General features: G+C 39.3%; 1 protein-coding gene across 1 annotated transcript; it reads left to right on the forward strand.

Moving 5' to 3' along the window:
- Positions 1-5,728: 5,728 nt before the first annotated feature.
- On the forward strand, positions 5,729-25,108 carry LOC128309723 (allatotropins-like). The gene is made up of 4 exons (XM_053046183.1): positions 5,729-5,826; positions 7,202-7,530; positions 23,250-23,644; positions 23,720-25,108. The coding sequence occupies exons 2-4, from the start codon at positions 7,525-7,527 to the stop codon at positions 23,880-23,882; spliced, it is 564 nt and encodes a 187-aa protein (XP_052902143.1). The 5' UTR covers positions 5,729-5,826; positions 7,202-7,524; the 3' UTR covers positions 23,883-25,108.

Here is a 25,108-nt window from a genome sequence, read left to right on the forward strand (position 1 = left end):
CCGACAGATTTTAACCTCTGTTGCAGTCCTTTTTTTTCAACCGCTCACTGCTATAGCAGCTTAGCTAAAAGCAGCTTTATTCATTTGCACACTAGAAAGGATGCGTTTCAATGAGGTGCTTCCCGAGCGTCCCGGCAAAAGATGCAAATTCATTGAATCAACAATGGTCATATATGTACCAGAGAGTGTAAGAAGGGAAGTACTACGGTGAGGTGAACTGTGTAATGGCCTTTTTCTGTCATGTTGTGGGAGAGATTTATTCAGGGTAAATGTTTTTTTGTTACATGCATAACGTTTCACTTTACTGGAATGTTCGTTTTTCCAGCAACACAGTTCCTATTTCAATCTCGGTTGGCCGAACAGAGCGGATCTGACTATTTTCGTCCACACAAGACCGTTCGCTGCGCACTTGTTCCTGGTGTACGCTAATGAATTTGGTGTGACTAATAACGTAAGTAAACATGGCGATAGTACTAAACCTCGTTGGAGGATGCATCACGAAACGGATACATAATCTCATAACAAAAACACTCACCAATGGCAACGAGACACACTCGTGTCTAATCGAAACTAGTATCACAAGTACGCTTGGAATGAGTTCAACAAAACCATTTTTTATGTGTTGGTTCTGTGCATAAATCGTTTCATGTTTCGGCACTGGCCAACCATAAGGTGGGGATGTCTACCGTACAAAGTTGGAGCATTTCGTTAGTAAGGATTCCTTCGTATGGGAGCATTCAAGCACAACCGCAGCACGCCAGATGTTGAGTTTGTCTGAATGTTTCAATAACGCTTGAAGCCGGTGATTCAACTCGCTGCTCCGGAAACTAGATGCAGTCCCATAGTTCTGCCATCGAGTCCCAACGGAGCAGGCCGTACTACCCATTAGTCTTCCTGCATGTTCCACTGTTCATGGAATCCCAATAAAGACAAAGATCATACGTCATCCATTGGTCAATGATGGCCTATGGGCCTTTTCATTTCATACACCCACAACATGTGCTTTGTCTCGTTTACCATTGTGAGGTACATTAAGCGACGCACTTATCACATTCATTGATTTATGGAATATTTAACTGTTTACAGCCCGCATGCAGGAGTAGAAAACTTCGTTCCAAGCGGAAGACTTGCTCTGTACACTATCAACATCCGGCAGATATTAATTATTGTGACTTAGCAACAAAGTTGTCCAGTGGAGGATCAATCCTCTTGGAGGCCCAGGGCGGAATTTTTCAAGGGGGGCCCATAATTTTGCTACGGCATTATCGGTGTTAGGGAGATGTACTTCAAACATGATGTAACAACACCGAGCAAGTCTCGGAAAGAAAGCTCCCTTGCGTACATCTCAGAGTTCTGTTGCGTAGCCCTGTAAACGGGCCTAGTAAGCTAGTCTCTATATATAAACGTTTGTATGCGCTAAGGAGAACCATAACGCCACTACTTGGATCGCCATTAGCTGGTACGAAATTCCATACAAAACCAGCTGTTTTCAGATTTCCAATACCAGGAGAGCATCCACGGAAGAGGTAGCACCTAGTACAGCAATTTTGGTCGAAAACCGCCGAAAGGTATGCAATGTTTAAACACTAACTTTCCCGTCGGTGGAGAAAAATTTCTTCGAAAACTACCAGTTTCTGAATGTATAGTACCAGGAGAGCATCCACGGAAGAGGTAGCTCCTGGTACTGCGCCGTAAGGTATGCAATGTGTATACACCAACTTTGCAACCAACTTGCAATGCGCCGTCAGGTATGCAATGTTTATACACTAACCTTGCAACCAACTTGCAATGCAAGTTTGGTGCAAGCAAGAAACTTGCAGCAAGATGGCGCGCAAGATGGCGCCCAACTTCGTACTTGCATGCAACAAACTTGCATGCAAGCTTGCATGCAAGTTCTTGCAAGCAAATTCTTGCATGCAAACTTGCATGCAAGTTTGCATGCAAGCTTGCATGCAAGTTTGTATGCAAGCTTGCATGCAAGTTTGTATGCAAGCTTGCATGCAAGTTCTTGTATGCAAGTTTTTGTATGCAAGTTCTTGTATGCAAGTTCTTGTATGCAAGTTCTTGCATGCAAACTTGCATACAAACTTGCATGCAAGTTTGCAAGCAAGAATTTGCTTGCAAGTTCTTGCATGCAAGTTTGCATGCAAGTACGAAGCTGGGCGCCATCTTGCGCGCCATCTTGCTGCAAGTTTCTTGCATGCACCAAACTTGCATTGCAAGTTGGTTGCAAGGTTAGTGTATAAACATTGCATACCTTACGGCGCATACCTAGTGTATAAACATTGCATACCTTACGGCGCTAGTACCAGGAGCTACCTCTTCCGTGCATGCTCTCCTGGTACTTTAAATTCGGAAACTGGTAGTTTTCGAAGAAATTTTTCACGACCAACGGGAAAGTTAGTGTTTAAACATTGCATACTTTTCGGCGGTTTTCGACCTAAATTGCTGTACTAGGTGCTACCTCTTCCGTGGATGCTCTCCTGGTATTATACATTCGGAAACAGGTAGTTTTCGAAGAAATTTTTCTCGACCAACGGGAAAGTCCTGGTGTCCTGGTACTGGTGCAATTTCGTTTATACTTTAAAGTCACAAAGTCGATATTCTTCTCTGCATTTAATTTATCACATAGAAACAAATGTTTTTTATAACCAAGGAAGATATTTTTGATGAATTTTCTACCTTGTAAATCAATTTTTTTTGCTATAAATTAACGATGTTGTAAAATTTTCAAAAATCGCACAATCGGCCCAAATTTTTTGGGGCCCCCAACACGGCGAGGCCCTAGGCGACCGCCTACTCCGCCTACCGTTTGATCCGCCGCTGAAGTTGTCAGTGTCATCATTAACTGGCCAGATTTACAAAGTCTGCTTCGTACGCCTTTCACAGCACGCCATCTTTAATTAGCGCATTTCAATGGAACTGACAGAAAATGCAATATTAAATCAATTTGGTATCATTAAACAGATTTCACCGTGCTGCTTCCATTACGTCATTATTGTAACCGACGTGCCAGGCCCTCCCTGGAGCACCGCGATCGTATTGAGCCCCATTACCATGTAGCCAACGTTTTGGCAATGCTAAATGAACCTCCCATTAATCCTTCTCGTGCCAGTTGACCGACACACGGCCACAAGCCACACTGTCAATATTCTATTGTTCGCTGGTATGATTAACACCTTCCTCAAGGTTTCGAAGCGATATCCGTGATTCGGCCTTCCTTTAATGACCGCGAGACGTGACGTGAAAGTTTGGCACATGGTGCACTGTTTTGGTCGGCTAAGCTATCATCTTTCCGGCGAGAGGAACCGATGTGTACACAACAGCGTGAAACAGGTGGTTTCGTACGAAAGCATGCAGAAGGAAACATGGCAAGGATTATCGCTTCGGAAGGGGTGATTAATGTTGCCTTATTAATTTCAACGTGTCCTTCCATTCGTATTATCTTACAAGATAATCTTAAATTATCTTAAGTATTAAGCTCGTATTGTGGTGATTGTTAGTTTTTAAATTAACGAACCATTCCAGAATCAACGTAAACTGTTTAAAATAAATTTTAAACAATCTATGCACATTTCTGCTTTGCTATTCACGTTCTGAAATAACCCAAAACTATTATAACTCTTCTGTTATACTCTTCTCGAATAGCCGACGAATGGTACTATGTAGTATACTTTCAGGCGCAAAACGCGTAACACAAATTATGCGGTGAGTTGTCGATGGTGTTAGTACACCTATTACTTTTATATGATATATTATAAGCTTTGGTAATGATTTTGAATATCAAGCTAGTTTTTTTTAAGTCTCTTCAACTCAGAAATAAGTCCTATGTAAGGACTAACACTTAAAAGTATTCATTGCAGACTAAATGCCTGAATAAAGACTTTTATACATGTAAATCGAACTTATAACAAAATACTAATGAAACAAAAGCAACGGTTCTAAGCAAACTATCAATGAAACAAAAACACCTTCCATGTACCAACCAACTGATACGTGAGATATCTTGCCTCGACAGGGCTTGAATAATGATACCTCACAGCTAGAACAGCCATATTCCACGTGGGAGCAAGTACGAAAATCACCTATGCTAACGATTTTTAAGCGGCGACGGCATGCGTCACCAATTTCGTCGATATTCGTTGCCCATGGGAAGCGCACCCAACATCGGTCGAAACACTACTGGAAAGCAATATTTGTTTTGCAAACCGAAACCGCTGCAAAAATGGCTGCCGGCATTTTTGCTCGCGAAGGACGAGAACAAATCACGCGGTTGGTGCCATGCCGGAGCGCTGTAGCGCATTCCTTGAATAGGGCGCTGCCGTTGCAGGACTTCCATCAACGAGGCCGCACATAGTAGGGCAGAGTTCATATGTTTGAATTTTAAATACTCTCACGCGACGGCCCATCTACGTCTTGGTGGTGCGGAAAGAGCAATCTCCCCCAAATAAAAGAAATAACACACACTCAAACACACCAGTAAAAAGCAACGATTGTTTCGGTTTTTTTTTTCAGCGGGTCCTGTTGATTACGAAGTTGTTATTGGTTACCGAAATGCTGGAAACCATACCGTAGCTCCAGCTGTCAGGACAGATGCCCCGATAAAGCATACGGTTTTGTGATTGTTTATTGTGTGTGAATAAACGCGATCGGCAAAATCTATTATGTACGCTTTTTTGTTATCCTTGCAATGTTTTATGCAGTCTTTGGTGGTGTAATTGTTCGATGCATAATATAAACGGGAGGAGAAACGAGAACGATGGAAAGATTTTTTACGGTAAGACAGTGAATTTTGAATAAATTTTGTTTTGTTAAATTTTTATTTGTAAAATAATTGATAACATGATCGAGAAAATGTTTGCTTCCTTTATTTCACTGTGCGACATTTACGCCTTTATAGAACTCCCTGTAGGCTTTGTCGAATAAATTTTGTATATTTAATGTCGTATTCATCAACACTCTCTCCCTGGCATGTCACAAAATTAAAGCTTCGAATCATTTTTTTTTATAGTTTGCTAAACTTAAGCCCTGCGCTTAGTGTATCAACTGTTAGAGCCCAATAATTGTCTTTTTGGAATGTACAACACATAATACACATATTACTTTTAGATAGAGTTCATCGCTTTCACTACCAACACTAAACCGTTCGATTGTAATCATTTGTCTTTGTTTGTTCTTTAATGATTATGAGAAAGGAAATTTTTGATTTATCAACATTTTGAACAATAAATATATTATTATATTTTAACTATAAATATTAAACATATATTAATGATTTGAGAATTATTATATTATATCATATATTTTGAAAAAAATAATTCCAAAATTAAAAATTTACGAGGGAACTTCCAGTTAAATTATGTAACTAAGCTCAATCACGTAAGCTTATATCACGTGATAAAAGGTGTCATTTGACCCCTAGAATGTTCAACCACGTGTTACACACGTGTTAAGCCCAATAAACCATACCGACACACCAATGAACGGTTGTTCATCCGTAGTTTTGGTTCAGAACTCGGAAAGCTGCTGTGTGCGGGAAGATTTTTCACCCGTTGGTCCGCACGCGTGCTGCTACGCGTAACGCAACGTAACGCACAGTCACGGCATGGAGAGAGCAGAACAAAAAATACTACCACACCACACGCAGCAAGCGACGCTCGCTTCCGGTGCGACCAGCATCGGCGAATAAAAGGAAGTGATCTTCACGAACCGGCAAGCACTCGTTTGCGACAGGTCTTAGGTTACGGACAGTGCTGGCGGAGCTTTTTGAAGTGAAGTGATATTGTTTTTTCGGCTGAGAAGTGACTGCTGGTGCTGGTACATTTAGTGAGTGTCAGGTGTGCGTGTGTAGAGTGTGAAAGTGGAGCAAGAATGCACATTAAAATGTGAACTGGTTTGAACGGTATTGGACGGTTATGGTGAAAGTGACTGCATTCGAATAGTTCTGCGGTTTAGTGAAGTTTTACGTGCGTTGTAAAATTATTCGTTTAGAGATGACGAACTCAAACAAAAAAACTATTTGTGAAACATTCAGTGAATTCAAAACTAGATAACGCAATTTTTGCGCCTAAATGTAGGCTTTTTGTATCGCAACTTGGTAGATTCTACCCATTTGATACTGTCTCAATTTGTAATGCAGTATCTCTTCTAATTTCTCACCATTTTATATACATCTGTTTTAAAATAGTGTTAAATCCATCTTGTTAAATCCCATCTAAAAACCAGTTCGAAAATGTTTATATTTTAATAATTTCCGAGAAGGAACACGCAAAACTCTTCATGTTTTCGTCGTTAAATATGAACCCTTCTTATCATATCGTTCTGCTTGTCATTAGAAGCGAGAATAGATTGTCATATGCAAACGACATATGCTACGCCAAGAGTGGATTTATCATCTTAAGATCCTTTTTCGTACACCTTAGGCACTGGTTCCCCCTCTTAAACGCATTTCATGTACAATGTATCGTGCAGTGGGCAGGGGCAATGAGTGCCTTTCAAATTTAAATACACATTCTCATGTTGAAACGATTCAGCTTTCTTCACATGAAAGAAATGCTAAAAGACAGTCGCCAACGCGCTGTTGTGATGTGCACCGGTGTGCACTCTTCCGCACCCGTGATCAGAAACAATTGAAATCTCCAGCCAAGAGAATTGATGCAGCGACGGCACTTAAGCAGAATACGCTGGCAAGGATGCAAAAAAACAGAATAACTAGTGGCGAGTGTTCTTTGCTTTTCAACGTCAAAAAAACGCGAAAGATCATCGAGAAAAAAAGATACCTGCACATTCACACATGGTCTTAACAAAAGGCTTACGAGGGCAGCAGCCATTTTGATAGTTTCCGGCGCGCAACACGTCACACGTATGATAATGAAGTGTTTGAAGGATGTATCCCGTCCAGTGGGTTGGAGGCGTACATGATGATGCTAAGCAGGATCATCGTGGGCGACCTTACAAGAACAAATGTTTCCGTTTTCCTACCGTTTGTTGTCTAGCGAGCGCCAAACGGATGGTGCACAGCAAGGAGATAGAGAATAGAGGGTTGAAGTGTTGCACAATTTATGAAACAAGCTCATGAATAAAATTCTCATTCAAATCTTTTCTCGATAGCTCGCCGTGGTAGTTCTGTTACGAGGCGTACTAAACTCATGTGAATAAACTTTTGTTTTTTTATAATCTTGAACACTTCTATCACCTTCAGAATTACTTTCAGGCAGTAAAGAATACAAAAGAAACGGTCATCATAGCTCAATTAATCAAAACAGAATAGTGAAAAATATTTGTTTGAAAAGACACCAAGTAACAATTTTAGTGCATACGAAGAAAAATAAATTACCTTTGTTTGATAACAACAAACACTATGAAACAAACTGTTCCGTAGAGAATTATCTAAAGCCGAATCGAAACTAAACGTGCAGTGTATCATACTAAGTCATCTTTACCAAAAGGACAACAGTGTGGCAGAGGATCACACAAGCCGGAAGAACAAATCTCAATAGCTACTATTTCAATCACAAACACCAAATGGAGGTAAGTAACGGTCCAATCATGCCAAAGTTCAATTATGCCCACGGTGCAATCTTGATTTATTATGCGTTCTGGGTGTTTGTATCCGTGGCATGGAAATATTGCACGAGAAGTTTGCACGGGAGTCAACAATCGGGATGGAGGCCAGTTGTATTACCGAACCAGGTGTGAAAGAGAGTTCACATCTGACAGATGACTAAAAGGTCTATTTTGGTCTTCAAAAGCAAACCATCCATTTTTGATCCGAACCATAAGTGAATGATGCATCGGCAAAAGTGCTTACCGATGGGAATTTGTTTCCTTTAGTTGGACTACTATCTAACGGACCAGCATTGACAACCGACTGTATAGTGCAGATTGGTGTGTTACGCATGTGTTACATGTTTGCCTACATTTAGGCGTATTTCGGGAATGTACAGCGAACAGTTTACAGTTTTTAACTATTCCAACAATAGTTACACGTAAACTATGGGATAATTTAACGATAGAAGTATTATCAAAAGTAATCACACTTTTTCCTTACTACTTACTTATTTTGATATACACTTTTTATTTTATTAGCGTAGGAACGGCCAGGCAAAATGGTAATATACACTTGAAAGCTTGAAAAATTACAATTTTTGGAATTTAAGTGAAAGTGCAACAATACAATAGAAAAATGTTGAAATTAGTTTTATATACCATTAAAACCATTAACGCACCGATCAAATCCTTACTTATGTATACGCACAACGGCTACGCTTAACGCTTACGAATAAGAATAAATAATGTTTGTCTAAAAGCGTTACAGCAGGAAAATAAACCACAGCTCGAATTGATAGAGTCAATAAAATGTAATAATCAAGCAAATGAGGCCACTTCCACAAAAGAAAAGAAAACAGATGCTGGTTTTGCTCCACGGTAAACTTTTCGCTACCACCATTTGTGCAAAGAAGCATCGGAAATGTGAACGAAATAAGATAAACGTCTAGCGTTTTGTTTTCCTCTCCAAACGCGACAAACAACCGGAGCAAAGAGGAATGATTTGTTTTTTACCCGCGCTCGACTCGAGCATAAGTTCTGTCTCTCCGTGCTTTCGCACCGGTGGAACAAAACTAAAGAACTATGCAAACCGGAAATCAACTAACTTTTCGCTTTGCGTTTTGATTTTGGCTATTAATTTAGCTCGTGCTACTTTTTTTGCACTTAAAACGATGACGAAGCAGGGGCATGCAACAGTTTGCTGTTGCATCAACAACTATCGCACACGCATCAATGGCAAGGTAAGCATCTGCAATCTTAATAACCATCAGCACAGCATCAGCATCATCTAAATGACGAACGAAAAGAATGCAAACTGCCCCATCCGACAAGAGAAAGTTATTAGTTGGTATAAACAAATGCATCATATGACTCACGTGCGACTTTTCCATTTTCATTTGAATGCGCATCTCATCGTCAACAGATAAGTATGATAGGGAACACCTTTATTACCTTTGTTGCCAATTGCAGAAATTAATCCCACACAATGGAGCAATACTGTTGACGTAACGCTTTACGCCGAGAAGCATTATGAGTGAAAGGCAAACATAAATGGGGATTTTATTTTTTAATTTACTTCACGAAAAATTGTTTTTGTTTATTAGTATGAAATACTCACACAAATTGCTATATGTATGCTGACGTGAGAAGTATTTTCATGAATGGAAATCCAATCCTTTGAACTTTAATTTCATTTGCCAACAGTACGATAGACATGACGCATACGCCTAAAGTTATGCAAGTGAAATAACAGTGTAATCAATCTTTAAGAACTGGTGTGTGCATCAATTTGTCATTATTTATTATGCTTTTTAAAAAAAATATGCATACTATTAGCACCAACTCACTGAAGATATATAACGTCAATCACAATACATAGCTAAATAAGTTTCAACATAAATTCAAATGTCTCTTTAATAAGCACGGTGTGCACTTGTCATACAGGCCTGTTGGTTTCTGTCTCTATCAAACCATTGTTCAAAATTTTACAATTTTCGGCCCACTTGTAGCCCCGGGCCAACAGGTTGCTCATCTCCGGTTTACATTATTTGTCTTCGTAATCAAAAATATGCCTTAACTCCGTTCTCCAAATTTCTGTTAATAAGAAATACAGTGAATATCCAAACAGTAGTGAGTAAGGTACTAGATTTTTTAAGTTTAAATTCAATAACATATTCATGCGTAATTACATCTTGAAATTTACATGAAACTGAAAAAAAAAACATTTTGATTATGTTAGATTAATTAGAAAATTAGATTAGATTAGATTAGAACTAGAACAAACATTTAGAAACAAAGTTTAGATTAGTAATTGCATAAAAAATTTCTCTATAAAAATAGTATCTACTCAATTTAATCTTTAAAAAGCACCAAAAAAACTGCACATCTTTATTTCAATGCCTATTTAACCTACTATTTTGCATGTCAACGTCAGAAACGCCGCATTAACCTTATCCACTGAGTCGTTTAATATAACTAACGATTTGCAACCATTCTGCCTATGGACAAACCGGATGTGTAGGCGAAATAAAACCGATTCGAGACGGTTCTCACACTCGTACACTGTTGCTAAATGAATGTGGCCAACCTGTAACAGCCCTGCGGTGCCCACCGCTCGAAAAAGAGAACATAAATAGGCAAAGGGAGTTCTAAACGATTGTACAATGTTTTGTCTCCCCGGTCGTTCCAGCAGCACACGGAACCCCCCTATGAAAAGATTTATTGAGTGTTTCCACAAACGCAAGCTTCCATTCTGTTGGATGACTCTTGCACCTTGAGGATGTTTAATTTTATTTCACCTTTCCTTTTGCTTTAGCATGATGATGGAAGAACTGTCCCTTCTTGCCGGCGGCTCTACAGCTTGTCGGTTTGTGTAGGGTTTTGCGAAATTATGGGTCAGCAGAGTAGAAATAACCATTAGCACAAATTTGGCAACAGTTTTAAATTAATTAATCAACCGGTTCGAGGCATCCTTGGAAGCGACGAGATCTATTTCACCTTGTTACTCATCCCCATGCGTGAACCGTTATCGCATGAGCTAGAGAAACTTAACATCCTGAAGCGCAATTTCAATGTTACGCTATAATTTGCTCAACTGCTCAAACCACGGCCAAATTTCTAACAAATTAAGAACGTGCGGTTGCGTTAAGAGTGGCACGAGCTATTCTTCGGAATGAATTGATCGGTTAAAGATTGGCTGCGTACATACACACACTCACACACACACTCACACACACACACACATGCGAATGTACACGCATAGACCCGGTAAATTAAATCATCACAGCATTTGTGGTCCGGAGGCTACTTCGGTCCTTGAATAACAGCAACCCGCGTCCATTTATTTGCACTTAATTTGCCCTCAATCTCGTGGCTTGTTGAACGCATGGTTTACTCACACCACGGACCAGAAATCAGCGACCTTTCCAAAGGACCATTTGAAGGGTTCACGTAAAGGTTGATGCTTGGTGCTGCGGGACGTTATTCTAAGCGAGTTTGATTTTCTAATCCTAAAACGACAGCGCGGATGCTATCTTTTGGGGCATCGTTTGCATAATTGAAATCGGTTCAAAATTGCATCCATTCGTGAGAATGACGCTGGTTTATTAATAAATGTGCGAAAACCGGGGTGAAGATAATTGGCAACAAATAACATTGTCGATAATTGTTGGAGGTTGTATGCAAAAATTAAAGCTTATTATTAATTAGCGTATCCTTCGCGGAGTACCAAGATCTTTTCTTTATCTTTTCATTAAAATTTAATCAACGTTAAGAATAGTTGTTCAGGCAAAAGTACTTCATAGAACCTGAAATATGTTCAAAATTGTATTTTATTTATTGCATTATATTAAAGTTGAAACATTTGGACAAAAACGTTAACGTCTTTCAATAACTTTTTACGTTCAAGCAGTTCAATTAATTTTAAAAATACATAGCTCCACATGGAACAAAAACATTGCCTAAATTTGGGAGGTAAAAACTACCATATTGTAATTTGAACCCTGATTCTTCGAATTTAAGGGATGCTGCTACGGGTGTAAGTCCTTCCTAATTATTTTAGTTACAATTATTCACAAATACACATTAGCTACTTTTATTGCCTGTGCCGGATGTCGACATACCCGAGGGCTTCAATTTAAGCAGACCGTACAATTTGAGGATGAAGGTTTACGCCTGAAAGAACCTATTGTTAACCTGTGAGTAGTGGTTCTTGCTGGTAGGTTTTGTAGATTAACTGATTCTGGTTACTGTAGGGATGATCTTTTTTATACCGGAAATTAGCATTTTCTCTGGATCCTTTTTAAATTAGTCGAAAGTAGTTTATCTCAAAACTTATCAATATTTTAGATACTATTTTCAGTACTGTCATCACTGCTTACAGTTTATCTAAAATCTCCATTCAAAACGGGTATGTTGGAACATTCAAACCTTCTTCTACCGGACTCTTTTAAGAACATACTCTGAATTGTTCAGAATTGGTATTTTAATTTCATGTATATGTGTACAACAATACTCTTTCACGCAAATAGTCGTCTGCCTGGTGATGTTGGAAATTTTCTGCACAAAACAGACAGTTCAGTCAGCACATTCAACATTACCTTTGCCAAATTTTTCCTTCGATTAACCTTCAATTCTTCGTCATGGATGAAACGAATGAAAAGGTGTTGCCATGAATGAAGCCTACCTGTTGCTATTGCTTACTGGTTGCAAAAAGCCAAGCATGACAGCAACCGGTGACATCATTCCACCACATCAAGAACGTTGGCCAAAGGTGTTCAGATATGGTGAGCGGATCGGTGAGCTACCCATAGGAAAACGGCATAACCATTCGAGTGATAAAACTGCACCAACACAATATTGGCGCAACGGAACTTAGCGCGTGGTACAGCTCTTTTTTGGGTGCCGTCCCACGCTTACACCACTAAAAATAAGACTCATTTTTGCATGGAACATAAAAGCCGTACAAGTATGTACTTCCAACATCAAGACGGGAGCTTCTTTCAACATTTTGCCTACCGGTCGATTGTTATAAAACATTCTAAGAAGAAGAACTGGATTTTATCCTTGTCACTGTCGAAATCCTGTGTTCTCATTATTAGAAACATCAGGACAATAATTGTACTCTTCACCTGTAGGACATTGTAGGACATCAAAAAATTAAACAATGATTGCATACTTTTAGGCGTATAACAAAAAAAATTTCATGAAAATTGAGCAACACAATACACACAATTGAGTTCACTTTCATTTATATTTCCCATTGACTGGCCGTTCCTATCCATTGGAAAGAAAAATTGTATTCCCTTGTTCTTGTTTTTTTTTCTCTTAACGACATAGAATTTTTGCCGTAATTCTAAATGGTTGATGCATTTTGTAATCTTCCACAAGTAGTTTGTTTTATTTTATTTTACCAAAAATTCACACAACTAACGTCGCCTCAACTTCCACTAACCAAAAATAGCACACTTTACGCTGAGTGTGGAATCAAACACTTTATTTCCTTGTGTGTATGTGTGTCTTGTTTTCTTACCGGGTGACACCGGATCGGCTGTAAAAACGACTACAAAACCCACACGGTGAAAGTGAAAGTTGATAGAAAATTTAATTCGTCATAAACACCAAACAGAGGCTAGAAACGATCGATCATATGGCGGTGGTTGTTCGCACCGGATGGCCAAAGTTGATACAAATGCTAGAAAAATATTGTACCAACCTCTTGTGCGTGGAGTGGTTGTGCTTTCGTAGGCTAGACACACATTTTTCTATTTTCACTTTTCAGCGAGCGAAGCATGAAATATCCGAAACCCGACGGCCTAAAGCGTTTTAACGCGATGGGTGTGCGAACAATGAAAATAAACACAACATAGCAAAACATTAGATACCACAATATTGTTGTAAAGCTGTGTGATTGCTTTTTTGCGTCATTTTTGAACCGATAGGGAAGAGTTATTGCTGTTAACAAACATAAGATCATAGGAACATTGGCAAAAGAATCGCCACTTGTAAGATGACGATTCACAGCCCATAACTTCTTTCATATGAATATTTAAGATAAATACATTTAAACAATTACTTTGGAAAGTCATGCACGTACCTACCCCAACACGAGGTTGATATCTTTGTCCAGTAGATATCCTTCCGCTCATAAATCTTGCATGTTTAGAATTATTGCTCCGAGCCAATGACTATCAATTTACAATTCACGGATTGTCACAAGTATGAAATATGTAATACGTTAACTTTGGATGGATTGAAGGTAGAAACACTTCTTTCAATATTATCTTACATGTGTTAAAGGGAAAGGAAACATATTAATTTGGCGTAATTATTAGTAAGAGATCAGTTATTCAAGACTTCATTAGACGTATAATTTTGTAGCCATTTAATTACCTTTTTGCAATACCTTCTGAACGTTCGTGCCAAGACTACCCCATTAATGTTCAACCCTGTTTGGCTAAGCACTCGACTCATAGACTTAACACACGACTTTCGATGTCTCCGCCGTCTACTTTGGGTGAGATTCGTACATAAGGTCATACCGGTGTCTGCACCAAACGACCATAAATCATCGTTAGCATAGGTTTCATCCCATCCCGCCTTGTCCAAACAACGATCCACTGTTTAATACCTGACCGTTAGCATCGTCTAATCATTCGTTGGCTCATTTCAATTCACCTGCAAGATGATGAGAAAGGATTCCAAGCGCTGGAACTGTGTGGGCTGTGGAATGCTACGGCAAACGTTTGCTTGCATCACGTTTCAACATGAAACCCAGGCCATGTAGGACACCAGCACAAATACGCGTTTGAAATAACACGAGTGATTTGAAAACAAAGTAAGAAACGAGTGTTTGCAATGTATGAAAAAGAAAACGTGTTTTTGCAGCACACAACAGATGGTAGATTGGATGGTAGTCATACCCTTGCTTAATCAAATTTAATTGCTTAATCTTCTCTAAAAGAAATTACATGAATATCGTTACAACTGACTGGCCCGGATGGGTCTGGATGGGATTTCGGTCCGGTCCGATCGTGTGAAGACCGGCGTCGCTGCCATTATGCCTCCCTGATTGCGATGATTGCGCTAAAATTCATAATGCTATGATTACAAATGCTCTGTACGACTAGTCACTTCAACCTCAATATTCATTATTCTCTAATCTCTAATCTCTCCAAAGCAATCTGTAGATGATTACAAATTCCACACAACAAACAAACAATGCTCTCCATGTCTATGTCACGATTTGGTCACGTCAGCAACATTTTAATCGTTTTTCAACGCATCGATGACGAACAATACATCAGCGGAATGTGTAAAATCAGCATTAATGTGAAGAAACACCATAATGCTGAATTATTGTACGGTAGCATAAGAAGCTTAAGAAACTGCATCCATCGCTAATCAATCAATCACTCTATAAAACGGAAAAAGAACGGAAAAAGAACATAAACGACCAGGATGTATTGTTTGTGAGCAGATTTTATGGGAAGAAAAGGAGTCGGAGGTGTTGGGATATGCAGATCATGGAACATTCCTGACGATTTAAAATAATCACGATGTTGTTTCATTACTATTGTTAAATGATTATAAATTAAAGTGGAACCGAGTAGAACACACTAAACGATAATAACATTTTATAAGGCATGCATATTTGAATGCAACGTTCATCATTGCTATCAAAGCTAACTCTAGGGAGTTTTCATGTTAGATCTAAAAACAGTATCAATCTTTTAATATGCACCTTGTCGTACATTCACTTCACAAGAAATCCGTCTCCACACTCGTATGCTAAACGTTCTTCGTTTTCTAGCAAAAACACAAGCACTCATGCCTCACTTCACTCTAATATCAACGACTATCATAAATACCTGTGGCTTGTTGGCTAACTTGACCGAACGACGGACTCGTGCACGCTGTCCAACTTTTCCTACCATCCCATCGTGTTCCCCACCCGCCAGCCACTGACGTTGTATGTCATGATGAAGAAAGTGCTGTCGTACGTCGAGATCTTGTACAAGTTTGCTCAACAGTTGACCGTCCACCGTTACGGGCTTTGCCTTCGGGATACGCAACATACCGGGGTGCTCGTTTTACAGGGGTTTTTACCATGGCACGGATAACAGTTCCCAGCTTCCTTCCGGTCTTATATTTTACGGACTTCACTCCGAACTTCAACAAACGGAAATATTCGCTCAAAGCTGAAGGTCTGATGAATACTTGTTCAACAGATTACATCTGTTGCACAGTTTATTTAAAATATCGACACACTGCCAGAAAGTGCATTTATAAATACGCATTACTTAAATCATTACTGATGAGCAAATGTTTCTCAGTGCTTTTTGGCGTAGTGCTCCAAAAACTTATCAAGTCACGTGAAACAGTTGTAACACAGGAACTACCGAAAGACGATGATGTCGAAGATGGTAATACGACGGGACTATTACACGCTGACTAGAGTCATCAGTTCATACCGTATGTGATTGCATGCGAGTATATCGTTTACGATATCGGCTACACTCTAATCACAATTCGCTTCCATTCATTGTTACACCGGGTTGCCCTTGTCATTGATGTACACTTTTGCGATGACCAAGCTGGTGCTACGGAGAAAAATAAACTTTTACTAAGAAAATATATATATATATATCTATCTGTAATGAAGTTAATGAAATATTTAATTAACAATATATTTTTATACACTTTTGTCTATTTTATTCAATAATTTTACTACCTTTTTTACCGCGAAAGGACATCTTATCCGGGTGTATTCGGCTGAATATTTAATTTGTTTTAAAATTAAAAAATCGCAACCAACTGTATATTGTATGATAAATTCTTAAACACTCACACACACACACAAATTAGATCAACAATATTACATTGTGTTGAAATCATTCATCATGGGTTTGATAACAGATGTTCATTAGGACGCATGGTTGCTGAAGTTTTTACATGGAGACGCATGGTTGTTCTCATGGAGACGCATGGTTGTTCTCATGGAGACGCATGGTTGTTTTCATGAAGACGCATGGAATTTTTAAAATAAAAAATAAATAATTATAATAAAGAAACTATTCAAAATGAAATTGAAATTCCAACGTAAAAATGATAACTGTATATTATAATGGAAACCAGGTGAATTTATGTACTTTAGCCAACGCTCAATAGTTTCATATTAGATATATTTTTTTATAAAAACTTAGGTGGGTTTTATTTTCTGTACTTCAGGCAAAAGAGAACCTAGAACACAATGACCTACTCAGTATTTTAAAAAACGCACAGTGCAAGTTAAATGATTCTTTTCCACCCTCAAGATTGTGCCTTTCCACAACTCTATGACCCACAGCAGGAGGTTTGGACTGTATTTTGCCATTTTTTCCCACGTCAGTAGCTCTTCAGTCGGCCTATTATAACAATTAGACGGCACTTGAGGCGATACAGTATTCTTGCGAGCATCTTGCACAAAGGAAAGGAAAAATTTTGGATACGGCTTCTAACGAACAGTGAATAAGCTGCTAGGTAAAGTACGTCAGCGTGTGTTAGGATCATGTTTCTATTCAACATGAATGGGGGTAGACGATGACCGCAGTTATAAGTAATATGACTGCCATTATGCGTTTGGCAGCCACGCAATTCCCACCGGGTAAAGCATTTCGGGCACAGTACGGAATGAAGATATTTTCGACGGGTTACACCTGGAACGGTACACGAAATGAAAAAACAACCACTAAAATTTACTTGAGGGCTCTTGCTAGTTGAAAAAAGACGCAGGATTTGCTCTTTAATTTCATTTGCATTGAAAGTAGTTTGTTGCTTTCAAAAAAAGACATTTTTTTCTATACTTGTTGATTTTTTTTTTAATATTTGTACACTGCGTTTGCTCAAAAATTAACAATTCGTAAAACAGAACGTAAAAAATGAATCATTTGTATATAGAAGCTCGAGCTAAGCATGAAGCAGCAAAGGACCACCGTGATTTCGTGTTGGCAAACAACAATAAATCACATCCGTCGCAGATTGAGAATAATTGATTTCTTTTCTGGTAGATATCGCAAAAAATATAATGTACATTCTTGAAAATCCCTTCAAATTACCCGTAAATAGGTCACAATTTACAATTACCCCTGAAAGTATGCAACTACTATAACAATATAATCTCTTTTGCTACTTGTTACGTTAGTAGCTCCTCTATAACACACTGAATTGGGTAAAATAGGCTTTTATCCTAATCTGGTCCCTGCTTCGCATGTATAGTGTGGTAAAGGGGACTTCGGAACATCTGCTGAAAAGATTGATTGATTCTACCCAGGACAGCTGGTTAGTAGCACATTATCTTAAGGACGCTGCCTTTGGAAAAGTATAGAGAATAAAAATGGATATCTATGTATTATCCTTACCCAAAACAAAGTGAAAAAAACACTAACATATTTCGCAAAAGAGCGACTACATTGGACGTGTCTCAATTTTCATCAAGTAAGGAAAGTTTGTTGGTTCCTGGAAGGTCACGCCAAAGTTTCCTTTGATCCATCGATAATGGTCTGTATAAAATCGGGAATCAACACCACCTAACTTGGGGGGAGTAATTTAGTCGATAGATAATCAGTTCTCACTTAAACAACCAACGATAGTGAAGATAAGCGGAAACGTTAAGCATAAAAGAGGATTTGTTACCTTCTTGCTCAACCGCACGTATGGTTTAATGTAAACATAGCTTTAATGTTGACTTTACTCAAGGGATCATCTGCTACATCGATACATTTTTAAAAGAACAACGTGTTCATCGATGGTTGATCCGCACGCTAAATCTTGCCCCGATCGTGTTGCGTAAATGTTGACACAACAAATTATAGCTTCCCACCGATGTGGTCGATGCAATCAATCGGAAAAACAAATGTTTATCCACCATTAGAGCGATACTCACGGCCGGCATATCTTCGGAGAGTGGTTAAAAAGCCCTTTTAACGGTTGAGCAAGGACTTCTTTTGCCAGAGTTTCGTTCCGCTACTCTGCAGGGACACACGACACCGGGTGGGAGTTTGGTACGCTGGGTCGCTCGAGCTGCAAGTGGGCATGAAATTGCATTTTCACATAAGGCGTACTTTCACCGAGACAGTGCACGCATTGAAGCGGGAAACGCTACGAACACACGGTAATAGATTGAATGCGTCATATTTCTTACCAATGTCGCGACCATTAACGTGTCTTCAGCGAATTCCCTCTTGCGCATATGGATATATGGCTTTGGTTTTCTTTTCTTTTATACGAATAAATTTCCACCAAAAATTTTTCTCCCTAGTGACAACATTTCTTCGGTCCCTCTCCCTCTCAGCCACGTTCACGCCTCGTGCGCGTGACAGCGTGACATCGTCTACGATGGGTCACATAATACCGAGAACTGCCCTTGTGGAGCCATTCACCATGGTGCCATCTTATTTTCATCTTTTGCCGAAAGAAATAAACGATAATTTATGACCCCCGCAACAACTGTTGCACTGAATCCTTTTTTCGGTTGGCTATTTGTTTCTCTCGGATGCATAATATGCACATATGGGAAAGGGTGGAATAAAGGGAGCGTAGGGTAGTATAAATTGAATTATGCAGTATTACTTTACATCTTTAACTGATAAACAAATGGAAAACCATATAAGTTTTGTTACATTATAAATTAACGCTTTTCCAGCGTTCATAATTCTCTTGTGGCGAATGTATTAAAAATAAATCCATGCGTCCGTTCTTACGAAGAAGAGAAAACAACACTTTGATCTAATACTCTTCAATGTTCGCAACAGCGGTTTACGTTGTTTACATACAATGGGTTAGCCTAAATATAAATATAACTTGAGGAATGCTCGATTTCGCAACAAGGTTCATTTTGTTGAGAAGCAACACATCAAAACCACAAACTTCGTAAAGACGCTGAAGGTGTTATAATTACTTCGAAACATTACACGTGCGATTAATCGGTTTCATGGAATTGTCAGCAGAGTAACGCCCACCTGTTCTGTAATTAAAAAGTGTGAAAGTGTTTAGTGATTAGAGCACGATTTATTATAGATCCGATGTTAATCGCTGGAACTCATTATTCTAACACTTTCAAAGTGTTGGTGTACTTTTATCTTTTCCTGGTTCCCTCTTAGTCAAAGAAGAACTGTATTTATTTTTATTCTATTTATTACTTCTTTTTTATAACGACCTGAATTCGCATAAATATTGCAAAATAAAAACATTTAATATTCCCATTACTAATAATCATTAATTTTAATAAAACACTTAACCTTTGGCTTTTACGAGCCACCATTTTAAATTGTTAATATTACTTTAAACTAAATAAACATTATAGGTTCAACTCAATCTCTATACACCGCAGAACACAAATGTTTGCCTTGTGTGTTACGGCGCCTAAATGTATGCAATGCTCTAGACTTTTGCATCCGATCATGTCAAGGCGTATGATTTTAACTTTAAAAAAAGAAGTGAATCACTCCAGAGCTGTGGTTTGGAAACTTCTTTTGCTATGTCGGCTACTACCATCACACCGAACAGATGCATTCTCCCCTTTATTGGCTTGTCAAATGCACTGGCCCAAACATTAACTAAGCACCACACTAGTGTTTTTACACCGGTAGCCTCAATCAAACTCATCACATTGCGAGTTTCGTGCAACGTAATTACGATGTAAGCACTACATTGTGGAACCGGTACCGATAAAACGATTAACCTTCTGCACTGGTTTGGCACGCTGCAGCATCACACTGTCGGTAGGCAGGCTGCCAAACTCATGTTCAGAAGCTTTGAGCAAAACCTCTGGTCAGCACAAAATTACCACCGACCGGCAACGAACTCTGTGGCCACACGATGCATGCCACAGGTTGCACCCAGCCACCCAAACGCTTGCCCTAATAAGTTTTTCCAAACAGTTGCTCCGTTGCTTATCATCTCCAGGAATGAAATGACGGTGCCTTGTCAGTGTTACGAACTTGGTAGTTTCGCCTGTTTCGATCCATACCCATGCTGCTGTGTGTGAGCGAAACCCTGCAACGATAAATAAACCGCACCGGTACCGGTACATTACCGTGAGAAAAAAGCACCAGCACAAAACTTTCTGCTGGACGCTCAATTTTGCCGCTGCGAAATCAATTACAGCAAAACCGACAAACTTTTCACCGGCCGTTGCAGTGTGTCATTTCGTGGGGACACAAACGCAAACTGGGACGGGGTCGAAGAAAAGCGTATCGAATGGAAACCGTTCTATTTCCAACGGCCAGGCGTGGGGACTTTTTTGTTTTATCGAAGGATAATATTTTCACCACAGTTTCGTATGATTAGTAAATCTTTGATTGGAAATCTTCCTTGGACTGACGAAGCGTTTGAAACTAAACACGCTCGGGAGGGAAGATGTTTCTGTGTGTCAATGTAGTCTTCAATCAATAAACTTTGGTTTTAATATGGAGCTTGATGACGCACAACTGACGTTGGGTTCGAGGATCGACACACGTGTAAGTGATATTTTAGAAGTGTTTGGAAACAAGTATGTGAACGGTTCCGCTAAGATTTCTCGTCGTATCATTGAAAACGGAAGTTTTGCGACAGGAGATAATCTGGAGTGAAGAATACTACGTTTTTCGGAGGAAATATACAACGCGGTTTTAAATTATTTGTATAAATCTAATATCGTTTGAAAATTATAACGGATAAATGACTGTACTGCAGCTCTAAACTTGTCGAAACTTATAGCCATGCCAATGGATGGAATGGAACGAAGGTATATCATGTACCGTTCTAATGTGCATCCAAGTAGCACTGAAAAAAGGTTCCTTCAAATCTCAGTGTGCTCTATTGAGCACGCATTACATCTCGTCATCTTGATCCAATCTTGACAGCCATTCAATGGGCATTATGCATCATTTATGTTGCAGTGCAATAGAAAATAAATAGATCGTACAAAAGCAACAAAATAGAGCCAGAAAGGTTGAGAAAAAGATGATGGTATTCATTGCGTTATTCAAAAATGTATATCCATTTAGCGCTCGACGATAGAATCGTTAACTTTAACAAGTTTATGCATGGTTTTCAATTTTTTTATTCATAAATCTTTCATTACTATTGAATCATTCCGAATATTTTTGCAATGCATTGATCGTTGCTCGGACTGATTTCATACATCTTTAATCGCTAATTATACTAAATCTTCTCTTGGAGGTCCTGCTACCTACATAATCCTAACCTATTTAACTATAATAACTAACCTTCTTTGAATGTTTGAACTATTAGAATTGTAGCTAGGCAATTGACTACCAAGTATAGACGTACCGGATAATGGGAATGACAAAATGAACTTATACATTGAACTTAGAACATATATCACTAAGTGCAAATTAACCTTACCAAGAAAAAAGTGGATATTACAGTAAGAAGTTCGGATCGCTAGATAGTTTGCTCCCAAAGAAGCAGACAATAATATGCTCAAGAACGGGAAAGCCCTAGAGATACTCATTTTGATAAAGTGATAACAGAAAGTAAAACATTTTAAGAATTCCAAACATCACAGCAGAACCTAACACCTGCTCCTTCCATAGTAGAACACAATTGCAATTACTAGGCGCCAACATGTTTGGCGAGAGGCGCCAAAAAATGCTTCAACTACCGTTCGGCTACAAAGTGTGCGTAGTCCGATTTAAAACAATACCGTTAAACGACAGGTTAGTTACTGTGATGGTGGCAATGATTGGGTGATTGAAAATTGATGGCCGCAAGCGTGTTCCTTCTCCCTTCGTCACGTGCACATGAAAGAAGCCCGAACCATGGCAATAAATATTTATTGATAAATTAAATTTATTGCTCCAACGCTGCCTTCGCTGAGAGGTTGACAAACACACACACATACATTATGGTATGCGTACGGAACGTACGGTAGTTACGTTTTTTGTTGGCGGGTAGAAGCCAACACCGATTGAGAAATTGAAACACAACCACCGCTTACGCATCTAAGCAACTTCAGCCGTGCAACGATGGTATGATAAAGCATTACACACGAGTAGAAAGCGTGTGAAACCATGAATACAGATTGATTGTTTGTGATGTCGTCGGAAACGGTACGGTGTCGCAACAGGCAAAGGGATGACAGTTTTGAACCAAGAAGAATTTTCAATCAACCACGTGTTATTTGCTTATTTTTCATTTTTTTATTTCTCAATAATGGCATAAATTGCATCTTATTTGCTGCAATTGTTATTGATTGTTTATGATTGTTCTTGTCTTTTATTACTCTAACCAGTAAAATTGAAGAATTCTCTATACCGATTCTTCTTTATCGGCATAACAACCTTAAGAGGTCTAGGCCTGCCATTTCTGGCTTTCTTTGACTTTTATTAATCTGTAACTGGATAGTCACAGGCCTTCGTACGGATGGGATTTTGAACCGGTCCTGTCGTGTGAAGGCGACTGTCTATATACCTATGCACCACCTCCTATATCGATTAGAGTACTAAAAATCGAGAGAAGATCCTAAAACAGATTTGTTTCTAATGTAGGTGCCACCGACTGGCTCAGTCAGGATGAGAAGCGGCTACTTAAAATTATGCCAAAATGTAAAATATTAGAACATTCTAATAAAGCATTTCAAATTTCTTTTACATCAAAAACAGATGAAAACAGATGCCAGAAATTAAATCAATTTCTTTCCAATCTTTTCATCGAAACAGATGATGAAACTGTCCATCTACAAACTGCTACTGTTTGTGGCCCTCACAACGGTGATGTTCTGCTGCCATACGTCTGAGGCAGGACCCGCCCGTCAGCTTGCCAGCCTGGCAGCAAGAGCCTCCAAGATACCACGATCGATACGGGCCCCGTTCCGGAACTCGGAAATGATGACGGCGCGTGGTTTCGGCAAACGTCGGGCCCCGATCGGTGTGAACTTCGGTAGTGGCCGAGCAGCACATCACACCCTGTCCCCCGGTGACGGTGAGACGGTGACCTGGGCCGAGGAAAAACATGACATTGGAAAGCTGATGGAAGATTTAGCGAGCCTCGATCAGAGCGATCCACAGCAGCAACAGCAGCCACAGCAACTGATCGTAGGCGAGCAAGAAAACAGGTTGGTAGCTGCAGCATAGGTGTACACATACATTCCACCAAACCATGTGCGATATCCCATTATACACACTTGCAGCTTCCCGTTGGAGTGGTTTGCTAACGAGATGTCAACCAACCCGACATTGGCCAAATCGATCCTGCAACGCTTCGTGGACACTAACCGCGATGGACTGCTCGAAACGAACGAGCTGATGCCCGGTGCTGCAGCAAACGCTAACGATATCGCGGAGCTATTCTAAGGCAACTCAAAACTCACCAAAAGTCACCAAATACGGCTGTCATCCTGTTAGAGGCTTTGTTGAATTGCTGGAAAATTAATCCGTTCTAGACACACGTACATAAACTTCCCGATGACACATCTCTCCCCACTGGTACACCCACCGATTCTGGCATGCAAAAAAAACACAGAAGGAACCTTTCCTGACAAGCTCTCCTCACTGTCATCTTAACCACAGAAATCACGATCCTTCCTGGCACTCTAGGTATCCACTGGGGGAATATACTTGCTTAGCTACAATTCTATCCGGAAATACGGGAGAAAACGACATTTTCATTTAGTAATGTTGAGGACGATCTTCACAAAGAATAATTCACCATTGCAGGATCTCTTGCAATGGTACGCACTTCAAAAGGGCAGCTTAAGCTACAGTACACACCTTTCACACAGCTCATAAATCTGTAGAAAAACAAAACGCCCGAAAACGCATCCAATAAAGGCTGGGTATTGGGTATGCATTTTCGGGCGTTTCGAGGTGTGTGCTTCACTAAACACCGTTTCCCGTTCGGTTTTGTTTGTATAAAAGTTTATCACGAAAACTGACGTTAAGTTTAGAGCGGCATCGTTCCGTGCAATGAATTCTCGGTATCGTTTACATTAACACACGATCGTCAGTCATTTGCCATACTGACTGTAGCATAGTAGAGATAGCGATGCAACACAAGTCAGAATATTTAAGTGAGTAAGCAAAAGCGAATGTAAGCATATAGCATAAGTGGCAATATAAATGGTTTTGGTTAAATTGTGCTGTTACAAAAAAAAACACATACAAAAAATCAGAAACGGTCAACATAAATTCCAAACAGCAACAATGCAGTGAGGCAAGATGGCAAACAATTGTGTAATATAAGGAAAAACACATTAGTATTGATATGAATAAAAATAGTAACAGAAGCAAACAAGCAACACTTGGCGCACAAATGTCATAAACGCATCAAACAAACAAACACACACACACATCTACACACACAGTTGTAAAATACGAGACAAATATATAGGTTGAACAGCAACAAGCAAATGACGATGTATTTTTCTTTGTTGTTTCACCGATGCTATCATCATGCCCACCGCCGAAGAGAGGTGGCGCTGTTAATTAAGTTTCACGTTTCCAGTTACTAATTAATAATGCTTTCTAGTTGTGTTGTAAGAGTTGTTCAAGTAAATAAAAAAAAATAAAGCACGTTATAA

The sequence above is a fragment of the Anopheles moucheti genome, chromosome 2 (assembly GCF_943734755.1).
Source record: "Anopheles moucheti chromosome 2, idAnoMoucSN_F20_07, whole genome shotgun sequence".
In the NCBI taxonomy this organism is placed as follows: Eukaryota; Metazoa; Arthropoda; class Insecta; order Diptera; family Culicidae; genus Anopheles; species Anopheles moucheti.